The sequence below is a fragment of the Pseudophryne corroboree genome, chromosome 5 (assembly GCF_028390025.1).
Source record: "Pseudophryne corroboree isolate aPseCor3 chromosome 5, aPseCor3.hap2, whole genome shotgun sequence".
Taxonomy (NCBI): Eukaryota; Metazoa; Chordata; class Amphibia; order Anura; family Myobatrachidae; genus Pseudophryne; species Pseudophryne corroboree.
Genome location: NC_086448.1, coordinates 673,822,920 through 673,850,848, shown reverse-complemented (window position 1 = coordinate 673,850,848; position 27,929 = coordinate 673,822,920). Strand labels below are relative to the sequence as shown.

The window sequence follows — 27,929 nt, the reverse complement described above, 5'->3', positions numbered from 1 at the left end:
CAGTACCGGTGTAGCACAGCAGATAGCAGCCACTGGAACTTGAGCCGGAGCCCAGCACAGCACCCACACTACAGTGAAGAAAGGAAACTCTAAACAAAACTACAGTTCCCAGCAGCCATTGCTGCTAGGAGGTCCCGGCAGCGAGGGCTGCTGGGAACTGTAGTTTAAATCGAGTCTCTTCACTGTAGTGCGGCCGCAGCGCCGGACACCGACTCAAGTTCCAGTGGCTGCTATCTGCTGTGCTACAGGTACTGCCTCTACGAACGGATTCTACACCCTGGCTGCAGGTGGCACCACCGGGCGGCGCCACTCCTCTACTGGCGCCCCCAGGCGAGTGCCATCCTGGAATTGTGCTGGAATCTACTGTGCTTGCACAGGTCTCTGGAAACATGGCACCAACCATGTACCGGAGACAAATTTCTAGAGATGAGCGCCTGAAATTTTTCGGGTTTTGGGTTCGGTTCCGCGGCCGTGTTTTGGGTTCGAACGCGTTTTGGCAAAACCTCACCGAATTATTTTTGTCGGATTCGGGTGTGTTTTGGATTCGGGTGTTTTTTTCCAAAAACACTAAAAAACAGCTTAAATCATAGAATTTGGGGGTCATTTTGATCCCAAAGTATTATTAACCTCAAAAACCATAATTTACACTCATTTTCAGTCTATTCTGAATACCTCACACCTCACAATATTATTTTTAGTCCTAAAATTTGCACCGAGGTCGCTGTGTGAGTAAGATAAGCGACCCTAGTGGCCGACACAAACACCGGGCCCATCTAGGAGTGGCACTGCAGTGTCACGCAGGATGTCCCTTCCAAAAAACCCTCCCCAAACAGCACATGACGCAAAGAAAAAAAGAGGCGCAATGAGGTAGCTGACTGTGTGAGTAAGATAAGCGACCCTAGTGGCCGACACAAACACCGGGCCCATCTAGGAGTGGCACTGCAGTGTCACGCAGGATGTCCCTTCCAAAAAACCCTCCCCAATCAGCACATGATGCAAAGAAAAAGAAAAGAAAAAAGAGGTGCAAGATGGAATTATCCTTGGGCCCTCCCACCCACCCTTATGTTGTATAAACAAAACAGGACATGCACACTTTAACCAACCCATCATTTCAGTGACAGGGTCTGCCACACGACTGTGACTGATATGACGGGTTGGTTTGGACCCCCCCCAAAAAAGAAGCAATTAATCTCTCCTTGCACAAACTGGCTCTACAGAGGCAAGATGTCCACCTCATCTTCACCCTCCGATATATCACCGTGTACATCCCCCTCCTCACAGATTATCAATTCGTCCCCACTGGAATCCACCATCTCGGCTCCCTGTGTACTTTGTGGAGGCAATTGCTGCTGGTCAATGTCTCCGCGGAGGAATTGATTATAATTCATTTTAATGAACATCATCTTCTCCACATTTTCTGGATGTAACCTCGTACGCCGATTGCTGACAAGGTGAGCGGCGGCACTAAACACTCTTTCGGAGTACACACTTGTGGGAGGGCAACTTAGGTAGAATAAAGCCAGTTTGTGCAAGGGCCTCCAAATTGCCTCTTTTTCCTGCCAGTATAAGTACGGACTGTGTGACGTGCCTACTTGGATGCGGTCACTCATATAATCCTCCACCATTCTATCAATGTTGAGAGAATCATATGCAGTGACAGTAGACGACATGTCCGTAATCGTTGTCAGGTCCTTCAGTCCGGACCAGATGTCAGCATCAGCAGTCGCTCCAGACTGCCCTGCATCACCGCCAGCGGGTGGGCTCGGAATTCTGAGCCTTTTCCTCGCACCCCCAGTTGCGGGAGAATGTGAAGGAGGAGATGTTGACAGGTCGCGTTCCGCTTGACTTGACAATTTTGTCACCAGCAGGTCTTTCAACCCCAGCAGACCTGTGTCTGCCGGAAAGAGAGATCCAAGGTAGGCTTTAAATCTAGGATCGAGCACGGTGGCCAAAATGTAGTGCTCTGATTTCAACAGATTGACCACCCGTGAATCCTTGTTAAGCGAATTAAGGGCTGCATCCACAAGTCCCACATGCCTAGCGGAATCGCTCCCTTTTAGCTCCTTCTTCAATGCCTCCAGCTTCTTCTGCAAAAGCCTGATGAGGGGAATGACCTGACTCAGAGGCTGGCAGTGTCTGAACTGACTTCACGTGTGGCAAGTTCAAAGGGCATCAGAACCTTGCACAACGTTGAAATCATTCTCCACTGCACTTGAGACAGGTGCATTCCATCTCCTATATCGTGCTCAATTGTATAGGCTTGAATGGCCTTTTGCTGCTCCTCCAACCTCTGAAGCATATAGAGGGTTGAATTCCACCTCGTTGCCACTTCTTGCTTCAGATGATGGCAGGGCAGGTTCAGTAGTTTTTGGTGGTGCTCCAGTCTTCTGTACGTGGTGCCTGTACGCCGAAAGTGTCCCGCAATTTTTCTGGCCACCGACAGCATCTCTTGCACGCCCCTGTCGTTTTTTAAAAAATTCTGCACCACCAAATTCAAGGTATGTGCAAAACATGGGACGTGCTGGAATTTGCCCATATTTAATGCACACACAATATTGCTGGCGTTGTCCGATGCCACAAATCCACAGGAGAGTCCAATTGGGGTAAGCCATTCCGCGATGATCTTCCTCAGTTGCCGTAAGAGGTTTTCAGCTGTGTGCGTATTCTGGAAAGCGGTGATACAAAGCGTAGCCTGCCTAGGAAAGAGTTGGCGTTTGCGAGATGCTGCTACTGGTGCCGCCGCTGCTGTTCTTGCGGCGGGAGTCCATACATCTACCCAGTGGGCTGTCACAGTCATATAGTCCTGACCCTGCCCTGCTCCACTTGTCCACATGTCCGTGGTTAAGTGGACATTGGGTACAACTGCATTTTTTAGGAGACTGGTGAGTCTTTTTCTGACGTCCGTGTACATTCTCGGTATCGCCTGCCTAGAGAAGTGGAACCTAGATGGTATTTGGTAACGGGGGCACACTGCCTCAATAAATTGTCTAGTTCCCTGTGAACTAACGGCGGATACCGGACGCACGTCTAACACCAACATAGTTGTCAAGGACTCAGTTATCCGCTTTGCAGTAGGATGACTGCTGTGATATTTCATCTTCCTCGCAAAGGACTGTTGAACAGTCAATTGCTTACTGGAAGTAGTACAAGTGGGCTTACGACTTCCCCTCTGGGATGACCATCGACTCCCAGCGGCAACAACAGCAGCGCCAGCAGCAGTAGGCGTTACACGCAAGGATGCATCGGAGGAATCCCAGGCAGGAGAGGACTCGTCAGACTTGCCAGTGACATGGCCTGCAGGACTATTGGCATTCCTGGGGAAGGAGGAAATTGACACTGAGGGAGTTGGTGGGGTGGTTTGCGTGAGCTTGGTTACAAGAGGAAGGGATTTACTGGTCAGTGGACTGCTTCCGCTGTCACCCAAAGTTTTTGAACTTGTCACTGACTTATTATGAATGCGCTGCAGGTGACGTATAAGGGAGGATGTTCCGAGGTGGTTAACGTCCTTACCCCTACTTATTACAGCTTGACAAAGGGAACACACGGCTTGACACCTGTTGTCCGCATTTCTGGTGAAATACCTCCACACCGAAGAGCTGATTTTTTTGGTATTTTCACCTGGCATGTCAACGGCCATATTCCTCCCACGGACAACAGGTGTCTCCCCGGGTGCCTGACTTAAACAAACCACCTCACCATCAGAATCCTCCTGGTCAATTTCCTCCCCAGCGCCAGCAACACCCATATCCTCCTCATCCTGGTGTACTTCAACACTGACATCTTCAATCTGACTATCAGGAACTGGACTGCGGGTGCTCCTTCCAGCACTTGCAGGGGGCGTGCAAATGGTGGAAGGCGCATGCTCTTCACGTCCAGTGTTGGGAAGGTCAGGCATCGCAACGGACACAATTGGACTCTCCTTGTGGATTTGGGATTTCAAAGAACGCACAGTTCTTTGCGGTGCTTTTGCCAGCTTGAGTCTTTTCAGTTTTCTAGCGAGAGGCTGAGTGCTTCCATCCTCATGTGAAGCTGAACCACTAGCCATGAACATAGGCCAGGGCCTCAGCCGTTCCTTGCCACTCCGTGTGGTAAATGGCATATTGGCAAGTTTACGCTTCTCCTCCGACAATTTTATTTTAGGTTTTGGAGTCCTTTTTTTACTGATATTTGGTGTTTTGGTTTTGACATGCTCTGTACTATGCCATTGGGCATCGGCCTTGGCAGACGACGTTGCTGGCATTTCATCGTCTCGGCCATGACTAGTGGCAGCAGCTTCAGCACGAGGTGGAAGTGGATCTTGATCTTTCCCTAATTTTGGAACCTCAACATTTTTGTTCTCCATATTTTAATAGGCACAACTAAAAGGCACCTCAGGTAAACAATGCAGATGGATGGATTGGATACTAGTATACAATTATGGACGGGCTGCCGAGTGCCGACACAGAGGTAGCCACAGCCGTGAACTACCGCACTGTACTGTGTCTGCTGCTAATATATAGACTGGTTGATAAAGAGATAGTATACTCGTAACTAGTATGTATGTATAAAGAAAGAAAAAAAAACCACGGTTAGGTCACTGGTATATACAATTATGGACGGGCTGCCGAGTGCCGACACAGAGGTAGCCACAGCCGTGAACTACCGCACTGTACTGTGTCTGCTGCTAATATATAGACTGGTTGATAAAGAGATAGTATACTCGTAACTAGTATGTATGTATGTATAAAGAAAGAAAAAAAAACCACGGTTAGGTGGTATATACAATTATGGACGGGCTGCCGAGTGCCGACACAGAGGTAGCCACAGCCGTGAACTACCGCACTGTACTGTGTCTGCTGCTAATATATAGACTGGTTGATAAAGAGATAGTATACTCGTAACTAGTATGTATGTATAAAGAAAGGAAAAAAAAACCACGGTTAGGTCACTGGTATATACAATTATGGACGGGCTGCCGAGTGCCGACACAGAGGTAGCCACAGCCGTGAACTACCGCACTGTACACTGGTTGATAAAGAGATAGTAGTATACTCGTAACAACTAGTATGACGACGGTATAAAGAATGAAAAAAAAACCACGGTTAGGTGGTATATAATACAATTATGGTTGGACGGACTGCCTGCCGAGTGCCGACACAGAGGTAGCCACAGCCGTGAACTACCGCACTGTACACTGGTTGATAAAGAGATAGTAGTATACTCGTAACAACTAGTATGACGACGGTATAAAGAACGAAAAAAAAACCACGGTTAGGTGGTATATATTATAATACAATTATGGATGGACGGACTGCCTGCCGAGTTCCGACACAGAGGTAGCCACAGCCGTGAACTACCGCACTGTACACTGGTTGATAAAGAGATAGTAGTATACTCGTAACAACTAGTATGACGACGGTATAAAGAACGAAAAAAAAACCACGGTTAGGTGGTATATATTATAATACAATTATGGATGGACGGACTGCCTGCCGAGTTCCGACACAGAGGTAGCCACAGCCGTGAACTACCGCACTGTACACTGGTTGATAAAGAGATAGTAGTATACTCGTAACAACTAGTATGACTATGACGACGGTATAAAGAAAGAAAAAAAAAACCACGGTTAGGTGGTATATAATACAATTATGGATGGACGGACTGCCTGCCGAGTTCCGACACAGAGGTAGCCACAGCCGTGAACTACCGCACTGTACACTGGTTGATAAAGAGATGGTAGTATACTCGTAACAACTAGTATGACTATGACGACGGTATAAAGAAAGAAAAAAAAAACCACGGTTAGGTGGTATATAATACAATTATGGATGGACGGACTGCCTGCCGAGTGCCGACACAGAGGTAGCCACAGCCGTGAACTACCGCACTGTACTGTGTCTGCTGCTAATATAGACTGGTTGATAAAGAGATAGTATACAATACTACTAATATACTGGTGGTCAGGCACTGGTCACCACTAGTCACACTGGCAGTGGCACTCCTGCAGCAAAAGTGTGCACTGTTTAATTTTAATATAATATTATTTATCATGTACTCCTGGCTCCTGCTATAACAACCTGCAGTGCTCCCCAGTCTCCCCCACAATTATAAGCTTTATATACAATACATTGATGTGCAGCACACTGGGCTGAGCAGTGCACACAGACTGAGTCACTGTGTGACTGTGTATCGTTTTTTTCAGGCAGAGAACGGATATATTAAATAAAACAAACAACTGCACTGTCTCTGGTGGTCACTGGTCACTGTGGTCGTCAGTCACTAAACTCTGTCTGCACTCTGCACTCTCTTCTAATCTACAGTATCACAGCAATCTCTCTCTCTCTCTCTCTCTCTCTCTCTCTCTCTCTCTCTCTCTCTCTCTCTTCTAAATCTAATCTAAATGGAGAGGACGCCAGCCACGTCCTCTCCCTATCAATCTCAATGCACGTGTGAAAATGGCGGCGACGCGCGGCTCCTTATATAGAATCCGAGTCTCGCGAGAATCCGACAGCGTCATGATGACGTTCGGGCGCGCTCGGGTTAACCGAGCAAGGCGGGAAGATCCGAGTCGCTCGGACCCGTGAAAAAAAAAGTGAAGTTCGTGCGGGTTCGGATTCAAAGAAACCGAACCCGCTCATCTCTACAAATTTCACTACTGGCAATTTGTGGTTGCCATTTTGGCTGTGATTTTTGCTGCCGATGCAGTGCCTGACATGGGACTCCGGAAAGGTAACTATTTAAAACATGGGTGTGGGCCCCCCTGGACCCAGGGGCCCATGTGCACCGCACCCATTATAGAAATGCCAAGGTGTCTGTGTACTGTACTCTTCTTGGCCAGTTTAATGCTACCAGTATTACCGGAGTACTTTTCCTTTTTTCTATTTTCCTTAGAACCCGCAGAAGATTCGGAAATTGGAAATACGTATGCCAGTTGAAATTTCCATGGCATTACTATTGCATCTATTAGGAATGCTAACGGATCTTTGATTCTGCGACAAAACCGGTCTGTCTTGTTGAACCGAGAGGCTATCAATCTTTTTCTGGTTGACCCCACTTCACTACCAGACACTGGAAAACTTTTGGGTGTAGAGATCATTCTCCTGGCACACAAAGTCTGCCTTCCAATTGTCTATCCCTGGTATAAAACTGATAAATCTGGGACCCTGCTCTCTGCTAAAGACAGAATCTGGAAAGTTTGTTTTATAGCCAAGGGACTCCTTGTCCCTCACTGATTGATTTATGCTACTGCTGTAGCACTGTCTGACTGAAATTCTTATTGGTTTCCCCAGAAGATCTTTCGCCATCGTTAATGTGATCAGAACCACTCTTTGCTCCAACACATTTATTGGAATCTTTGGTTCCTTCCTGGACCCTGAAAATGGTGATTCACACCATCTCTGAAGACTGGCATCTGTAGTGACCACTATCCAGCCCAGGGAAAGAGTTCCTGCCTTTGTTCAGATTTTCCACATGAGTCCACCACCTGAGAGTCTGTCTGGTCTCTGGTAGCAGAGTAATGAACTGTTTTGATAGCTGATGGTCGGATCCTGACCAACTCTCTAGAATGTTTAATTGGAACATTCTGGAATGGAGTTTCTCGTATTGTATAGTTTTAATTGAAAAAAACATGTTCCCTAACCGTTTCATGCAACAGAGAACTGATGGGCTTCTGAGTCCCAAAATCCTTTTGACTAGCTTTTGAATGTCTCTGATCTTTTCTTCTGTCATAAAAACTGTCCGATTCTGTGTTGAATTTGAGACCCAAAAATTCCATCTAACTGGGAATCAACCTGGATTTTTTTCCAGTTGGTGACTCAACCACGACATTGCATCACTTCCAATGCCTATAGGTCTGTCTGAAGTGCTTCTGAGTTTTTGTGTTTTTTGATCAGTAAATTATGTAAGTAAGGGATCCTTTTTTTTCCCTTAGAATACTTGACATGCATTGGGGGGAGGTGGGGGGGGGGGGGGGGGGGGGGGCGGATTTCTGGGGTGATAAGCAAGGAGAAGTTGCCAGTCCAAAAGTCATGGTCCTGAACTGGAAATGCTTTCCCCTGATTGCAAATATTAACAGGCTAATAGCTGTCCCAACAGACAAAACCTTGTTTGGCTCCATGCCGTTTTTGACTGACCTTTTATAAACTCTGTTCTGAATCTGTCTGTATTTGTCTATTCTTCACGTTGAATTTAATTCCTTTAAAATTAAGATGGGTCTGAGACTCCCACCTGGTTTTGGGACCAAAAATAGGTTGGCATAAAACCCTCCTTTTTCTTTTCCTTTTTTTGGCAGTGGGGTAAAGACCTGATTACCCCTGAATCTTGAAGACCTTTATGGCCTAATTTTAACTCTATACATTACTGCTTGGTCATTCAGACATTTTGTTGCAAAAAATCAAGTTGGACATAATGGAAAGATGTTATATTACTTATGTGGAAGACCTCCTCCACTGGTCTCTGAATGATAGTAAATGCGCACCTACCAAAGAAATCTGTGAGGGGTTGTAGGAAAGGAGCTTATATACCGCTAAAAGTTAGCTCATTAAGTGCTGACACCTCTATCCCTCACTGACCCCATGGTTATAAAGTGCCCCCAGATGTAGGAAAGAGACTTTTTCTTTACAAACCTCCATATACCACCCTATCGGCCAAGGCTTCCAATGGATCTCTTTTCTTTCTGGCACTCAGAGTTGGAACCAATATTTGGTTGACTTGTTTTAAATGGGCCAAGCGGGATTTGGAGAGTTCAGTGCACCTCTGAGCCCCAGTGATGTGCTGAGTGCAAGCATGTTCTAGAACATGGGTCTTCAACCGGTGGGCCTCCAGCTGCTGTGGAACTACATGGCCCAGCATGCCCTGCCAGTTTTGCTATTAAGGTATGCTAAAACTGAGGCAGGGCATGCTGGGATGTGTAGTTCCACAGCGGCTGGATGGCCACAGGTTGAAAACCCATGTTCTAGAACTTTATTATTGTTTGCTCTCTTCAGTCAAAGGTAAACTTGTGTTGTAACATGACTGCATAACGGATGGTTTTAACTCTTCATTTACTATCTAAAACTATTGGTAACTCCCATTCAGAACCTCTTGTTTAATTATTATAAACGTTTGTGTTTGTGCCCATGAGGTTGAAGTACATTTAGTAAATAATGGAGGGTAGCAAAGTATACATTTAATCATTTATTTTATTTTTTCTCCCAGTCATAGTATATTTACAATCAGACTCCTAAAATTAGGTCCTGGTGATGAACCCAGCATCCTTGGAGTGTCGGAGTGAGTACAAATACTGCACGTCTAGCTGAACTGTGCTTTTGACTCCTTATTCCACCACATACAATTATGTATAACTTTTGATTCGTACTTCTACAATATAAAAACAACCAATTATTTTTATTTTTTTAACTGATCTTTCATCGTAGTGTACTGTATTCTGACTTTCTGGCAGACACACTTTGCATCTTAACACCTATATCCTTTTGCTATTGCACAGAATGTCGCTGTGTGATCTGGCTGGGTCTGAACGTTGTAACAAAACACAAACTGTTGGTGACCGATTGAAAGAGGCCGGAAATATAAATAATTCGCTGCTCATCCTTGGCAAATGTATTGCAGCTCTGAAGCAGAGTCACATCCCAAAGTAAGTTTATCTTTTGAAGACACCAGGCTGTAGTGTGCTACAGAGTACATCTTTGTGAAATAAACTGAATAGTGCTAAGGCATAGAGAATTCTACGTAGGAGTTCAATAATATCATAACTACAAATCTGTATTAATCAGAATAAATATAAATGTATTAACATATGGTCAATAACATTTAAATAAATCAAATAACACACCACACATGTAAAAGACTTCTAAAAGCACAAGCAATCATAAATGCAAATTGACATACAGCATGAAGTAAATTAATAGGGACGCTTAGGGGTACTTGACTAGCTAGGTAAAATATTATCATCCAGCGGATTATTCAGCCTTGTAGCTAAAGGCAGTGTATACCAATAGGAGCGGCCATGGAGTTTAACAAATGATGGGGCAGATGTATTAACCTGGAGAAGGCATAAGGAAGTGATAAACACACCAGCCAATCAGCTCCAATATGTAAATTAACAGTTAGGATCTGATTGGCTGCTGCCTTTATCACCTTGCACATATCACTGGTTTATCACTTCCTTATGCCTTCTCCAGGTTAATACATCTGCCCCTATATTCTTTCAGTACTAATGGTGTCCACAGAGCGCTCCAGATATCATGGATATGGTCCACAAAAAGCTCACAGGATATAGGCATCCAAAGTGAACAACTGTAAGCTCCTCTCCCCCCAATTTTTCCTTAGTGTAATGGGTTTTGCTAAGGCCTTTTATGCATGCCTTAGTCCTCAGTTTTCCCGCGTGTGCCTGCCAGCCGGTCCGTCTCCTCCTGATGACGTCACACAGCTGCGTCCGTTGCCTTAACGGACGCAGCTGTGTGACGTCATCAGGAGGGGACGGACCGACTGGCAGGCACACGCGGGAAAACGGAGGGCTAAGGCGTGCATAAAAGGCATGTTTGTCTTTTGGTATGTATGTAGTTCTTGAAAAAGGTGATAAACCGAAACGTTGAACTGCACTGACTCTCAGTCCTTCATTTGTGTACAGCAAGTCCCGTGAGCGCCATCCTACAAACACCGGATAGATTGGGGTTTAGAAGACACGGGAGGGCACCAGGGCAAGTAAAGCGTTGGCAATGGAGTGCCAGCACTTGTGATTTTTTATATATATTATAGAAACAGGGGGGATGGGGGCACCAGCGACCAACGGTGTCTAATGGATTTAGATTAAATATGAATAAGTGGCAGGATACGTTCAGATAAAATTATAAAATTTACATTTAATTTATAAAAAAGGTGGGATAAAATTTTACAAGCATGGGGTAATGTTAAGAATACATCAGAAAATGTAAAAAAAAAAACAATTTGTATAGTACAAAACATGAAAGTAAAAAACTATATTCTAAAAAGATAAGAATACAATGCTTATCTTAAAAAATGGAGGGTCAGTTCAGAGGTACACCCAACGCGTTTCGTCCATCAGACTTCATCAAGGGGTAGGGTGCTAATGAACAAGGGTTGTATTTATAGCTGGTATCATGTGTTCCTAGATAATTATGACATCACTTCCTGTTGGAAGTATAAACAGCATATAGCTGCACAATTCTGAATGTAAACATATGTATGCTGAAGAGGTAAGGAACATGTGTCCCATAGTATCACTTTTTTTCAAAAAACGAGTCTTTAAAACAGTGTTTTTTCGGACTGAGATCCAGGACACGTCCCGCGTCATTTCCGCCCCGCTTCCGGCGTCCGCACAGGCGATGTGCGCATGCGCGTCAGGCCGCTCTTCCGGTATCGGATGTTGTACGAGCGCACTGCATTCTCCAACTTCCGTCTGTTACATCTAATGGAAGGTGCCCCACTTCCTGTGAGAACGAGACCCGGCTAGTCCCTTGGCGTTATTGGATGGGGAAGCTGTCACTCATCGCGGCGGCCATTTCCATGGAGTTTATTGCAGCTGCAGACACATTTTGTGGGATAACCACGGTCTCCATAGGAACCAGTACATAATAGAGGATACAAATAAAAATAAAAACAAGAACAAAAATTAGAGCCTGTATTCTTAGTTAGATAAAATGCAATGGTAGCATTTATGGTGCTACTAATTTTTATGAGTGGAGAGACGTATTTCTTATATTATTATTGAGCGCAGAGGTGCTGTATACTCCCCCCTAGCCCGGATGTACATAGTGATTAGAAAATGAGTGGATAGACTGTTGCAAGAAGAAGTGAAGGATAGAATACCTGGAGTTATTAAGAAGTGATGAGGCTTATACATTAAGAATAATAAATAGTTTAAAGACTCATCGCCAAGATCCAATATACAGTGATTATAATACAGGTGCCAACAGACAGTGCCTATAAAAGTATATATGAGCAGTCCGTCAATAAAAATAAATGTGCGTGAGAATAAGTGGACTACTAATTAAGTCTGTCATCTTAGATGAGTTGTGATATGTGCTAAGTTAGTGCATGATTAGTATGCATTTGACAGACTGTAGATTCTATTAGCAGTAATGTGTATTGTGTGTGATGGACGCACTCAGTGTGTCAATCTTGCAGTAGTTAATTCTGGCCCACCATTACCCACTATGTACAGTACCCAATCTTCGCAAATGGTTCCCCATTATATATATATATATATATATATAAATATATATAAATATATATATATATATATATATATATATATATATATATATATATATATATATAAAATATATATATATATATATATATATATATATATATATATATATATATATATATATATATATATATATTATTTGTGTAAGTTGGGGGAGAACAATGACCAGAAAAGTGTATGAAAAAGGGAGGAGATGAGAGGAAAAAGAAAATAGAAGAGCAGAAGAATATAAAGATAGAGAAAGAAATAGGGGATAAGAGAAATAGTGGAACATAAGAATAGGAGGATGGAAGCATAGAAGCAATAGCCAGCCAAGGGGTGCGCGCATCTTCAGTACTAGATGAGATTAAATTAAATGGTTGCCAGAGGGGGTTCAGCCTCATAAGTTGTCCGGGGAGACCAAATGCGAACAAATTGAGTTGGAGTGTGAATAACTGAGGATATTTGTTCTAGTCTATAGGTCGACCATATAGCGGCGATAGTGGCAGATAAGGGGGAAGGGGTAATCGACTTCCAATTTGCAGCAATTTGACACTTAGCTGTATTGAGTATATGGGTAATCAATTTATGTGTGGGTTGTAGGAGGTGGGAAATCGGTCTAGCTAAAAGCGTAAATAAGGCTGAAGAAGGCGTATCAAAATCGGTGATATTTTTAATCAACGTTTGTATTTCCTTCCAATACGGACTTATAGAAGGGCATGTCCACCAAATGTGTAATAAATAAATAAGTCCCTTTTTGGCCACAGTGACACCAGCAAAGATCCGACTTTGTGAGATAAATAGTGTGGAGTCGGGTAGGAATGAGGTACCAGGGAGCATAGAGCTTGTATGCATTTTCTTTTATACGCACAGAGATCGAGCATTTTGATAACGCCTGTTTAATTTGGGACCATTCAGCAAGAGTTAGCTCCTCACCCACACCCTTTTCCCAGGCCAATTCATGAGATTCTTTGGGGGAGTTGATTGAGGGCTAATAGAAGTTGATACAGAGATGAAATGAGCCCCTTAGATGAATGGTGATGACAATAGAGATTCAATGGTTGAAGTGGACGTAGTCTAAGTAGGACGCTCGAGGGAGAGATAGAAATGCTGAATTTGTAGAAATTGGTGAAAGGCCCTGTGGGGGAGATTAAAACGGGATTGTAGACTAGTGAAGTCTGGGAAGGTGTGCAGAGGGGCAATGTCCAAAGGAAATAAGAGGTTGTGGTTAGTCCAGAACTGGAACTGACTGTGATCCATACCTGGAATGAAGGCAGGGTTGTTCCAGAGGGGGACCAGAAGTGGGTGAAATGAACGAAGTTTATAGAAAAGTGTATAAAAATCCCAAATGGATAATGAGAACCGTCCTGTAGGGAGGAGGGAGGTAGAGATTGGTCGGTTAGAGGGGGAGCACCATAAGAGAGAGCCGAGGGAGAAAAAAAGTTTAAGGAGGTCAGGAATGCCCACACCTTCAAAGTGTTGTTGTTTCTGTAATGTTCGCATTTTAACTCTGTTTCTTACTAGATAATATAAAATTCGAAATCTCACGTTTCAAGTGCTCGAGGGTTGACATAGGGATACGTATAGGGAATGTTTGTCAGAGGTACAATAAACGGGGGAGAACGTTCATTTTGACTGCCGCAGTGCGACCGTACCACAAGATAAATGGTTTGTCCCATGCCGATAGGTCCGATTTGATGGAAGCCAGCAATCTCGGGAAGTTAGCAGCATATACAGTAGCTGTCTATATGATTTAGTAAGGTAAACACCCAAGTATTTAGGTTTGCTGGGTTGCCATCGAACTGGATATTCAGCTTGTAACAATAGTAGATCCGAGTGCGGTATAGTTATATCCAGAAATTCCGTTTTGTCAGTATTGATATTGTCGTTCCAGTATTGACCATAGGCAGGGGTGGATTGGTAACAAAAAGAGGCCATGGAAAAATTTGTACTAGTGGCCCCACTTGGGCAGCACCAGAGGTGTAAGGTCTAGCCAAGAGCCATGGCAGCAGCACCCTCCCCCCAAGACTTTCCTGATAGTGGGCATGTCCAGCATCAAGGGGGAAGTTACAAGGAAATAAAATTAAATGTTATGAGCACATTATATGATACACCTTTTTAGAATTTAGGAAACTATCATTCTTTAGAAAGATAGATATATTTTCTTGCTTATTACACCAACCGTATCCCAATCACTATTCACTCAATCTTGTATGTCAGCCAAGCAGGCAGACAGGGCATACACTAGATCATCTGCAATCACAGGCTAAGTGGCAAAGTCATTTTCATATATGCAAATAGTTTGGCATCTTATTCATTATGTCTATAAATAGGACCACATGTCCTCAAATAAAACAGGCACCGCGAGTACGCCGGCCTCTTCCCTGTTGGCCCTGTGGCCAGTCCGCCTCTGACCATAGGTGCGAGCGTCAGCAAACAGAGTAGGGAGGCAAATAGTACGATTGGTCAGAGTCAGGATTACGTCATCTGCATATAATGCTATTTTATGATCCATGTCTCCCACTGCTATACCTGTGATATTTTTATTTAGCCTGATCCTTGCAGCCAGTGGTTCCATGAAAAGGGCAAACAATAGAGGAGAAAGGGGGCAGCCCTAATGGGTCCCGTTGTGACTATGAAAGGCCATTTACCAATACCGAAGCCCTTGGATTATTATAAAGGAAATTAACCCCGTGGACAAAAGTGCCCTCAAAACCCATATTTAAAGAGTCTTTTGTAAAAAAAGAAAAAGGAAAAAAAAAGGCCAAGCTACTCTGTCAAAGGCTGTTTCAGCGTCAAGCGCCACCACCAAGGCCAACACAGAGTGGCTTGTTGCTATGTGGATGAGGTTTATTAATCAACCCCCGTATTGTCGGATGCTTGTTTATTGGGAATGAAGCCCACTTGATCTGGATGGATCAAGGATGGGAGCATAGGGGCGTGTCACATGGCAAGAATTTTGGCAAAAAGCTTTAGGTCTACATTCAGGAGAGAAATTGGCCTGTAATTCCCAATCTCTGTAGGATCTCTCTGGGGTTTTGGAATGACTATTACATTGGCCCTTGAATAGCGAATTGAAAAGAGGGCGAAGCATGGGAAGTAGAGGTTCAGGAAAATTTTTGATAGTAAAGGGCAGTGAAGCTGTCTGGGCTCGATGACGCAGTAGTTTAATAGCTGCTCTAACTTCCTCATCCGTAATTGCTGAGTTAAGAGTTTGAAGTTGAGTCATGGATAGTTGATGTAGAGAGCAGGAGTCTAAGTAATGGGAGATAGAGGAGAGATCCAGAGTTGAGGTAGCGGAGTTATAGGAGAGATTCATAAAATTGTCGAAATTGCCGTGTCATTATTTGGGGGTCATGGGTGGTGGTGCCGTTTAAAGACATTTTAGTGTATGAATTCGGTTACAAGTGCATTTGGCGCGGAGTTTACGGGCCAACAGGAGGTCTGCTTTGTCAGACTGTTCATAAAAAGTTTGGCAAACCCACAATAGAGACTTGGCTGCTTTTTTCTAAAGGATTTGCGACAACTGTCCTTTGACAAAAAGGATCTTGAGATGGGTGTGGTTTTTGGGGTATCTTTGATGGAGATCTGTCAGGGACGCTAGAGATGGCTCAAGTTCTAAAATTCGAGCCTGTTCTGCTTTTTTGTGTGAAACCGCTAAACCCATAAGGGTACCTCGAAGGGTAGCCTTGTGTGCTTCCCACAGAGTGGGAGGAGCAATATCAGGGGTGGCATTGATGTTAAAGAAGTCTGAGAGCTGCAGTGAGGTCCATAACATTGGACTGTTTTAAATGGAGGGATTCGTTAAGTTGCCAGTGACGCTTAGGTCGGGGACAGAGTTAGGCAGAGATTTCCAATTCCACTGCTAAATGGTCAGACCAGGGTACAGGGAAGGTCTGAGCACCAATAAGTGTCTGATCGTGCCACTACCTAATGAAAAAATAATCTACAGTATACAAGTGTGCAGATCATGAGTGGGAGAATAGTGTGTAAATCCTCTAGCATTGAGGTATTGTACATGCATCGTAGAGATCTCTAAGGGCAAGTTTGGAGAGCAGTAGCTTAGACATTTTGGCGTGTTTAGGGGGAGTGTGGAGGGAGTGAGATATGTCAAGTTTGGGATCTAAGATTGTATTAAAATCGCCGCCATATAATAGTGAGTCCTCGTGTAGCTGGGAAAGGCAGTTGAAGGTAGCGTAAAGGGAGCCCTGTTGCCCATTAGGGGCATAGACTGAGGCCTTAGTGATGGGGGCTTGATTAAATGTTCCTGTGAGAATAAGAAAACTGCCTTGCAGATCTGAAATAGTACAGTAATGGGTGTATTATGGTGAAACATTATCGCAGTGCCCTGCCATTTAGCATTCATCAAGGAGTAGAATACATTTGGATATTGTTTAGTAAAGCGAGCGGGGAGGAAGTTTGAGGTGGGTATCTTGTAGCATAATTATATTAGGCTTACATCTGTGAAAATCTTGAATAGCCATGGCCCTTTTAGTGGGAGAGTTGATGCCGTTTACATTAAGAGTTAGAACTGTCAAAATACAAAAGTGTGGTTTTTTGTTTTTTTTGTTCTGTGAAGTCTGTCAGGTTTTTGCCAGTTCCTTTCAAAATCTAAAAAGAAAATAGAACACAAACTGTGTGCCACAACAGAGCAGCCCAAGAAAATAAGTGGTAGAGAAAGTGTCACCCACACTTTAAATGGACAAATAGAAATGGTTACCACCCTGATTCTCAGGCGCTTTCAAAAGAACCCAGTTGTGTTCAATCTCTCAAAACACTTGGAAAATATTCCACCTTTTAAAATGAATAAAGCACCAACATAGCGTAATATTGTTACGACAATTGATTTAGATGTATATAAGGGGAAGCCCAGACTCGTACCAGAAATGGTGGTCTACCGTAGTAGACAATTGCGCATAATGGGGGCGGATCACCATCCATTCTTTCTATGGTTCTTATCGATATCCTCCTTATTACATCAACCGCAGTACATGTGGATAAAATGGATCTCAAATAGCGTTCTACCATTTAAAATTTATTACAACATACAATAAAAACCCCTTTGACAGATGGGTTCTCACCAGACGAAATGGTCTACCAATAACAGTAGACAACAGCGTTTGTTATATGAAATACAACCAGGCGTCCCCAGGAGTCTTCATAAACGGCCAGATGAGAGCTCCACGTGTCCCCTGCTACCACCACCAACGCGTTTCGATAACTGGACGTTCTCTTTTTCAAGGTGTGAAAGATAACGTCCAGTTATCGAAACGCGTTGGTGGAGGTAGCAGGGGACACGTGGAGCTCTCACCTGGTCGTTTATGACGACTCCTTTCAAAATCTGACTGCAAATAGACCTAAAATCGACCCAAAATCACCTACCACTTCCTGCTGTGCTGGTGGTTTTTTATTTGTTTTTAATGTGCAAATCCTACCACATGTAAGAAGCCACTGTTCCTCTAAATCTGGTTTTGCATACATCTCCAATGGTGGGGCACCTGTGCAGGAACCGTTCTGAGTATGTGCAGAATGGGTCCTGCGTCATCTCTCACAGTGCCCCCTGAGCTGTTTGGTTAATTGACAGACGCTATGGCGATTGCAGCTGCATTTGTGCATTTTGAGGATGTGAGAAATTATGCAAAAAAAATCCCCACCAGCCCTGAAAATTGCAGACGCACCCACCAAAGCCATCGCAAAGGCACAGTAACTGAACACACATTCCCTGCACACACGTAGATCCTTCGATAATAGCTTGAGTAAACTCAATGGCCATGCAGCATGGCAGCCTAAACAGCGATGCTGGCACCATGCTGTTTGAGTACAGATTTGCAGGTGCAGCCAGCGACCTGCTCCAACCACAGCTGTGACCAGAACTCCTCACAAATGATGCCTGACTGTCAATCACTCTGCATGAAGGTAAGGCTGCGAGTGGCATTGCTATTAGACATTGGCACATGTGTATGTCAATATTAGTGATTTTGGGTCTATTTTTTTGAGTTTGTTTTCAAACTAAGATTTTTATAAGGATAAGTACCGATGTTCTATGGTAGTCTAAAATCTGTTTTCAGTAGAACTTCAGTCTGTGTTGCCCTTAAATCCCCAAATCACCAGAAAATCAAAATAGACTAGACTTAGTAAATTTATCCCTAGTGCCTCTCACTGTGAGGCAGTGATACACTTCTCTTCTCTTCCTTTTTTTTTTTTTTTTTCCTTTCTTTTTATATATAGTGACCGGGTGGGGTGGATCTTCTAACAGAGGAAGCATATGATTCCCGACTGGTGGGAGGGTTGTGTATCTGTCACCGCTAAGCTGGGTGTGGGGTAATGCCTCTCTGGATTCTTTGCTGTTGGGGCATCTATTGACACTGGGGCAAGGGAGGTGATTTAACAATTGGGGTGGCGGGGTACAGGAGACACCCAAGGCATATTACTGTTTGGAAATGGGTAGGTAATTATTTATTTTACTCCATAAAATATTGAGGGGGAAAAAAAGACTAATAATAAAGGATTTCATGTTCTGAACTTAAATAGTAAAAAAGAAATAAATGTACCCAGCTATGTGAGTAAGTGGCCGGGCCTCCCAGTTCTGTGTGTGCTTTATTTAAAAGTCCTGCTAAAGTATTTGCCTACCTTTCATCTTCAAGCAATTGTGCCCCCCACATATGGAAAATGGGTTGGAGGTTGTGCAGTAGAGAACTGTCCAATAACACAGAGGGCAACTTGTAGTGCATGATTTCCCTGCAGTTTGCTTCCTGTGGACAACACAGTTGACTTCACTTTTAAATTTTGTCTCTACTTCCAGAAAAGCCAGCTATGTCCCATTCAGGGAAAGTAAACTCACCCGCCTTTTTCAGCCCTTCTTCTGTGGGAAGGGCATAGCCTGCATGATTGTGAATATCAACCAGTGTGCTTCAACATATGATGAAACGCTACATGTCATGAAGTTTTCCGCTGTTGCTAAACAAGTGAGTATTAAGTTTTGGAGTGTTGTCTTCAGGCAGATATCAATTGTGTACTAGTTTTCCTCCTCATGGTTTCATTTAAAATTATAATTTCTGCTTTAGACTGTTTCATCTTGAGTTTCTGGTAAGCTCCACCTACAATTTAATGAAAATTAATCATCTGGCTTCTTGACATGTTTACAATTCCGTGTTTTCCAAATTGCGGCTTTAACTTCATGTTTCACTGAGCGAAATTCTGTAATGCTGTACAGCTCTTCATTCTTGAAACTGTCAATGTTGGTATTTCTGAAATCATTAACACTGTTGGGAGTGGGTGTTGGTCAAACCAGGTCTTTAATCAGTAAATGTGTTCTTGTGATAAGAACGGAGTAACTTTTTTTTTTCAGCGCTAAAGTAAATGCCACTTAAGGGGCAATCGGGTAGCATGTACTACCCATCAGTGTTCTACACAGGGCCTATATGTCTCCATCAGACTGGTATCAATCCCATGGGAATAATTTGGGTTATTGTATAATAAGAATTTTAATTTCCTCCTAAAAAAAAAAAAAAACGCACGTCGTTTTTTTTGTTTTTTGTTTTTAAGCAGCAATCATTTACAAGGCAAAACCAGGTTGTGTTTGCCTTGTATATGATTGCTGGTTTAAAAAAAAAAATGGGTAGACTCAAAGTCCCACACGTCCAGCAAATCAGAGGCTATTACATTTAGCCATGTGTCTATTTTGCACTGTTGAAACACCCAAATGTTGTTCCTGCAGCAATAACTTACAGTACAAGTAAACATATTTGACCTATTACAAATGTAGTCAAGATGGTTCTATAACATAAATTTAAGTAGCTTGGGTAGTGAAGGTAACTTTTTTGTTTTTCCCTTTCCCCATTTAAGGTTGTTCAGACCATTCAGCCCAGAAACTTTGATTTCATGAACCCAAGAATAGTGGGAAAAGATGGTAAGGTTCTTATAGAGCTTGATGCTAATGTATCTATTGAGGACCTTCTATCGGAGGGTGAAGATGAAGAATTGGACATGACTATACTGGGTCCAGAGGTAAAGTTTTGCATTTCCTGTGCCATACTAACAAAGTGGGAATATGGAAGCTATGTAATCTATAGTTGCTACAGGGAGAACATATTTTCTGTCTAGATAAGATAACCTATCTACACCATGGAGAGTTGGCCAAATAATGTAAAAAGCCTTCACAATATCTCACTAAGTTCAGAACTAGCATCTCCACAAGAGATACAGATGTAAACTGTGGCTTGAGCCAAGCAAAAAGGCCATTTGTTTCCTTTGCTTGTTCAATACAGCCTAATTTCTTAACTGTAGCTATTGTAGGATACATACAGTACATGTGAAGACAGTGTCTGTAATTCAATATTGGCAACCTAGCTGACACTGATGAGCTGTAAAGATGAGCAACACCTCAGTTAGGCAAACAGATGCTTCAGTAAAGTAGATGGATGGCCTTGCTGGTATTTGGTATGAGTGTGTGTGTGTGTGTGTGTGTGTGTGTGTGTGTGTGTGTGTGTGTGTGTGTGGTGTTTTTTTCTTTTTTCTAAGTTTTAATTTCTATTTAAAATCAAACAGGATCTACTGAGAAAAATAGAGGAGTTTAGGGAGAAGCTGATAACCGAGCGACACAGCAAATTGCTTCTGGAAATGCAAATAAGAAAAGAAATGGGGGAGGCAATGTATCAGCAGATGGTGCATCTGGATGAGACTTGGAGGTACCGTAGTGAACTCTTTAAGGGATGTCATGGAATTTGTTACTACTAATGTAATTAAGGCTTCATGAGTTAAAGCTGTGTGTAGGTAAGGTTTATCCCACATTGAGAGCATTATATGTATATCCTATACATGTGTATATGTAGTGTAGAACTGGCCAGGAGGTAAAAACTTGGAGGGTAATTCAGATCTGATTGCAGCAGCAAATTTGTTAGCTAATTGGCAAAACCATGAGTACTGCAGGTGTGGCAGGTATAACCTTTTCAGAGAGAGTTAGATTTGGGTGGGTTATATTATTTCTGTGCAGGGTAAATACTGGCTGCTTTATTTTTACACTGCAATTTAGATTTTTCAGTTTGAACACACCACACCCAAATCTAACTCTCTCTGCACATGTTATATCTGCACCTCCCTGCAGTGCACATGGTTTTGGCCATTAGCTAACAAATTTGCTGCTGCGATCAGATCTGAATTGGGCCCAAGAGACTAGGTTATGGCCCTTTGGGTGGAATTCAGTTGTTTGAAAAGTCGGTTGGGTGTCTGTTTTTTTTCCCCTATTAGTTTGGGGGGGTGGGGGGGGGAGACACCTAACTGAATTTTCAAACCATTGAATCCTCCCCCATTCCTTCTTATATCTTGGTGGTAAGTCACTGGGAGGGCAGTTCACTTGAGGAAAATATCCAAAGTTCACACCAGAAGGTTAAGTGGGGAAAAATCCAACAAAAATCTGCGTGGAGGTTGGGGGAAACTGACCTGAGGTGCAACTGGAGGGAGTGGCAGCTGGTAGAAGAATGGCGAAGAGTTGGAGGTAGAAACAAAAAAAAATGCATGATAAAGAGGTGATTGGGAGCAGGGTCCTTTTTTATTGCTTGTACAGGAAGAGATCAGATTCATTGACATTTGAATCTAATTATTATTTATTAATCCATCTGTAGAGTTTATTTGTATTTTTGGACAAGATTTGTTTTTTAGGTGTATGTGTGTGTGTGTGTGTATGTATATATATATATATATATATATATATAATATGTATATATATATATGTATGTATAATAATATTATTATTTCGACTTTCATGCTAGTAAACGTTTGGAAGATTACAAAGAAACTACAGAGGAACAATTGGAGAACAGATTGGAAATGTACAGGAAGGCCATAAAGAATCATGCTTATCGCCAAGCAATGGAAGACCTTGAAGACGAGTATGTCCCCTTAGATGAGTTTCAGGCTGAACAGGAAAAAGTTGAGGTTAGTATGGTTTTCATCAGTGGGTGATCTCTGTATTGCTCCTCGCTTTAGCAAAAATGTATTGTACTTGTTTTTGCCTTCCTACATGCACAGCAGTCTTAAATGTATACTTGAATAGTATGTTTATACATACAGTATGGTCATTTTATTCTGCAGCTAACTGTTCTGTAAGGGGGGGGGGGGGGGGTGTGTGTGTGTGTGTTTTTTGGATAGGTGGTGGGGTGATTCAGAACTTCTAATAAGGTTACGTTTATCTTTTAACTATAAAATGCGAGGACTTAGCTAGTGCCTTCTCCAAACTTAGAAACAAGACTGAGTTCTAGAGATGGGGAGGGGTTATATAGGGGGCGGAAGCCAGTGTCAAACTAGTTATTGCCCGCCTCCACAGCACCCTTTCTATAACCCAGAGGTAATAGGATCCCCCAAATGGACTTCAAGGAAGAGATTTTATGGGGAGTAAATATAATACAGGTTGAGTATCCCATATCCAAATATTCCGAAATACGGAATATTCCGAAATACGGAATTTTTTGAGTGAGAGTGAGCTATTGAAACCTTTGTTTTCTGATGGCTCAATGTACACAAACTTTGTTTAATACACAAAGTTATTGAAAATATTGTATTAAATGACCTTCAGGCTGTGTGTATAAGGTGTATATGAAACATAAATGAATTGTGTGAATGTAGACACACTTTGTTTAATGCACAAAGTTATAAAAAATATTGGCTAAAATGACCTTCAGGCTGTGTGTATATGTAACATAAATGCATTCTGTGGTTAGACTTAGGTCCCATCACCATAATATCTCATTATAGTATGCAATTATTCCAAAATACAGAAAAATCCGATATCCAAAATATCTCTGGTCCCAAGCATTTTGGATAAGGGATACTCAACCTGTAATATATATTATTATTATTTTTAAATTTTGTGGTGAAAGTTTTTACTTCGCATTGGTACAAGGTGAGGGGGGGGGGGGGGGGGGATGGGGGAAACTCCCAGATGTTGAAGAGCAACAAAGTCGTGATCAATGCTATTCAGAATTTTAGTACAGAATCTAAAATGCACGGTATACAGTTTGTCAGTTGGTTTTTTAGATGATCTAGTTCAAATGGTGGCCTGCCTTCATGATACAGATTTGTAATACATTTCTGAAGTTTCACATCACTCTGCGTTATCGCTGCAATTTCCTGATTTAAGTTCACGTTCATTTCTAACGAGCAGAAGTTTTGTTAATAGACTGAAAACCAGCCTCATCAGCTTCATGAAAGGCCTCTACACAACCATTTGAGAGCTGAGGTCTACAAACATCGAATGTGGAAAATGAAAGAAACGTACTTTTTTTTTTTTTCCACATTGCATGCTTGCTTTACATGTGTTTGTTGGTTTGTTTGTTTGTTTGTTTGTTTGTTTGTGCACTTCCACATTTTGTATTCCTCATTTCTCATTTAGGGCTGAATTGTATCCCCAATTACTGTGGAATATATCTACCATTCTTATTAATTCTTTGAGTTCATACCAGTGCTTCAGTCTTTCCTTCCCATCTCCCCTAACTGGATCGGTATGAAATACCTCCAATTAAAATCCCGACAGCAATTGACTGACTGTCTAAATCCCGACATGGACAAAATACCGACACTTAAAATACCGACAATGGTAAAATGCCGACAGGTCAAAATACCGACATGCATTTTTATTGGTTTTAGTGTGTATGTCGACATGGACACCATATAAGTGTACCGCATCCCCTCGCATGGCTCGCTCGCCATGCTATTATATTCCCCCTCCAGGTCCACTGGGATGGTATAGTATGAACAAGTCTGTTTCAATGAAAAACTCATGTCGGTATTTTGACCTTGTCGGTATTTTGTCCATGTCGGGATTTTGACCATCAGTCAATTGCTGTCGGGATTTTGATTGGAGGTAAATTGACTGCATCCCCCCCCTAACCCCCCTGACCCCTCCTATAGAGTTTACAAACATAGACAAGGAACCATTAATGAACTGAAGGATTTCAAGAAATGATGTCCTCCTCAAACTAACTGAAAATAACCCAAGAGTGCACAGAATAGGGGGCGTGGCTATGGAGCCTGCAGTGACTGTGTGCTCTCCTGCTCCACATATCCTTACAAACATCCTCTGTCGGCGCCCCCGGCCTCTTACACCACACCATTTGCTGGGGCAAGGTGTGTGGAGGTGAGTGCTGCTTTCAGGGTTCGACTGTGAGGCGGGAGTCCGTAGATGCAGTGACCGGAGCTCAGGCACGGAGGTGGTGCGCCTCTATGCTTGTGCAGGCTGGCCACGTGGCAGAGCTGAGCTGCAACGTGCTGTGAGGGAGTCAGAGCTGTATAGCCACTGCTCCGATCAGCAGGCGCTAGGGGCTGAGGACCTTCAGTGCAGGAAGGAAGTATCTGATGAGGCGGGCTGCAGTGGTCTGGCAACAGGGCAGCATATGGGTCTAGAAGGACACTTTACTTTCTCTCAAGCCGACCCTCTATATCTATTCCCAGTGGAACAGACCAGCATGGATTCCAGTTGTAGCACACAAGTGCAGGGCCATCTTAAAAGCAGTGTAGGCTCCTGGGCACAGCAATGCACTGGGCCCCCTACCCGTCCTCCAGTGGCAGGGGTGGGGGGTGCTATCAGCGGCAGCTTTGATGTCCCGCGGGCAGTAGGGGGTGTTCTATCTTCCGCTCAGCATGTAGGACCTGGAGCAGTAATTTCTGCTAATTACTCCTTTTACTGCACAGATGGGGCTAAACTGTGGAAGGGGGAATTGGGCTGAATGAAGGGGCCCCGGTATATGACTTCCAGGGTGGTAGGAGGTGTTTAATGCGCAGGGGAGGGGTGGATAGTGGAGTGGGCTTAATATTTATCATTTTCCGGTGGGAGGGAAACTTGCTTGACTGCAGATATCTCAAGTTCCTGAAAAAAAAAATATATATATATATATATATATAATATTTCTTAGCTTTGAATGGGATAAAAAAAAACTACAGAGTCCCATCTTTCAGGAGGTTCTGCGGAGTTGGGGATCAGACTTCAGGAGCCAAAGCAATTCACCAATGAAAATCTAAAACTGTACATTAGGCGTGTGGAGCTGGAGCAGGGACTGGCTGCTGGAAGGCTGATATCTCTTAGTTCTGGGCATAGTAGAGACAAGCTGTCAGTGTCCACCAAAAGGGGAGAGTCGCAGATTTTGGATTATACCCTCAGAAAAACTCTAAGTCAGTCATAACCCGAGATATCTGGCTGGGAAGAACAATTAACAGGCTTAGTTGGGGACCACTGCTTTCAAGTCAGATCTCTCCAGTTCCGCATGGACGATTTTCAAACATCTGGTACCCCTGGAAAGAGGGGACCCTCAGCTATCAGCCTAGGGCCCTTATACTCCTGGGGCCCTTGGGCAAGAGCCCATTGAGCCCATACGAAAAGACGGCCCTGCACAAGTGCCCATGCTGGTTCTAATATACTGACTGCTGTTGCTATTATACTGTGCTCTATTGTTACATGGGCTGCATCAGTCTCATCCTGTATGGCGCAGCATTTATAGAATCTTTGGGGACCTGATTTCTTCTTCTAATATGACAACATGGGGAAACCATGCTGCTGCAGCTATGAAGTTGAATAAATACGCTAGGTCTCAGCCTACCCCACCATCAAGTTTGTCAACGGAAGGGGATGGGACCACCCCCTGCTTCGCCACCTGCTTCGGGTTCAACTGCAGAGGCAACTGCAGCTGCACTTCAGAGGGTTCTCGATGCAGTGACAGCAAGCAAGGAGCGTCTTTCAGTTAAAATTGGTCAGGTCCAATGTGAATTGTCCATCCACTATGATTTGAAAAAAAGTAAGAGAGAGAGTAGGAGAAGTAGAAACTTGCACAACCACATTGAGGACAAAATGTCTCCACTAACTGTGCGTGTGGATAAGAGGTTCACCGGAAATGGACAGATTTAGAAGGGCATCTTCAACTGAATGTGCAATTGGTGGGTTTGCCTGAAAGATAGGAGGAGAACACCCCCGAAAAATTCCTGAAAAAATTGCTCATCGATACTTATAGTTTAGAATCATTCTCCAAGCATTTGCAGTCAAGAGTACATACAGTAGGGTGCCCACACGCGCCCTGCCATTAGGAGCACCACCACACACCTTCATAACGAGGTTTCTGCACTATGCGGACAGAGACGCTCTCCTGAGGCTGGCACGGATGAAGGATCCCCTTTGCTGCAATGGCACAAGGATATCTGTGTTTCTGGATTTCGCAGTCGACGTGCAAAAAGAGAGGGCCCAATTTCTACTGATCAAAAGAAGAATGCGTCAACTGGGGCTACAATATGCAATGATGTTTCCCTCAGTTGCGGGTTGTACACGATGATACAACTAAAATCTTCACGTATCCTAGAGAATCGGCGGTCTGGCTGGATCGTACCTTTCTGGCTGCCCGTGCTATGGATACAGACTAATACAACAACGACTCTTAAACTGGGACTATATGTAAATATGATGCTTTTGTATTCACGTAACAGGGGTATGTATGTATGTGTATATGTATATGTGTATATATATATATATATATATATATATATATATATATATATATATATATATATATATATATATATATATATATATAATTTATTTATAATGTATGTGTCATGGCCCTCATCCGTACCTCTCTCCTTCTGCCTGTTCCCATCTTCCCCACCTTCTCAATCTCTCCCTCTCATCAGGCACTGTCCACCCTGCCTTCAAGCATTCTCTTGTCTGCCCTATTCTTAAAAAACCTACCCTTGATCCAAACACTCTCACTCTCCAACTATCGACCCATCTCTCTCCTCCCTTTTACAGCCAAACTTCTTGAGCGTATTGTCTATAATCGCCTCACTGCCTTTATTGCCTCTCACTCACTGCTTGACCCATTCCAGTCTGGTTTCCGTTCTCTCCACTCCACTGAAACTGCCCTCACAAAAGTCTGCAATGACCTCCATGCAGCCAAATCTAAGGGCCACTACTCTCTGCTTATTCTTCTTGACCTCTCTGCTGCTTTTGACACTGTGGACCACCCTCTCCTTCTGCAAATCCTTCACTCTCTTGGTCTGCGTGATACTGCCCTCTCCTGGCTGTCCTCCTACCTCTCTGATCGTTCCTTCTATCTCCTCTCCTGACTCTACCTCCCCCTCACCCCCACCCCCACTTCCACTAACTGTTGGTGTCCCCTAAGGCTCTGTTCTTGGTCCTCTCCTTTTTCTCTCTATATATTCTCTTTATGTGAACTCATTAGTTCTTTTAACTTCCAATATCACCTCTATGCTGATGACACTAAAATCTACCTTTCCTCCCCTGATCTCCCCACGGCTCTCCTCACTCGTAACTCCATCTGTCTTTCTGCTATTTCTTCATGGATGTCCCAGCGCTTTCTTAAACTTAACATGTCTAAGACTGAGCTGATCATCTTCCCACCCTCCTGCACAACCTCACCTCCCACAATCTCATTATCCATTGATGGCACTACTATCTCCTCTAGCCCCCAAGTGCGCTGTCTTGGAGTAATCCTTGACTCCTCCCTCTCCTTCAAACCACACATTCAACACCTCTCACAAACCTGCCGTTTTCATCTCAAAAACATTTCTAGGATCAGACCTTTTCTCACCCAGGATGCCACTAAGATCATTATTCACTCACTGATTATTTCCAGACTGGACTACTGTAATCTCCTCCTAACTGGCATCCCTGACAAATACCTCTCTCCACTCCAATCTATCCTCAGTGCTGCTGGCCAGCTTATCTTCCTCACCAAACGCACTACAT

The 27,929-nt window shown here is 43.3% G+C and overlaps 1 protein-coding gene across 4 annotated transcripts in view; it reads left to right on the top strand.

The window, feature by feature from the left end:
* The window catches only part of LOC134928238 (kinesin-like protein KIF20A), an 81,262-nt gene that overhangs the window by 23,046 nt on the left and 30,287 nt on the right, over positions 1 to 27,929 (top strand). For all 4 annotated transcript variants that reach the window (XM_063923744.1, XM_063923745.1, XM_063923747.1 and 1 more), the window contains exons 10-15: positions 9,175 to 9,246; positions 9,464 to 9,610; positions 18,990 to 19,152; positions 20,033 to 20,194; positions 20,735 to 20,874; positions 21,955 to 22,120. In XM_063923744.1, coding sequence (XP_063779814.1) covers positions 9,175 to 9,246; positions 9,464 to 9,610; positions 18,990 to 19,152; positions 20,033 to 20,194; positions 20,735 to 20,874; positions 21,955 to 22,120 — 850 coding nt within the window. The remainder of the gene's footprint in view (positions 1 to 9,174; positions 9,247 to 9,463; positions 9,611 to 18,989; positions 19,153 to 20,032; positions 20,195 to 20,734; positions 20,875 to 21,954; positions 22,121 to 27,929) is intronic.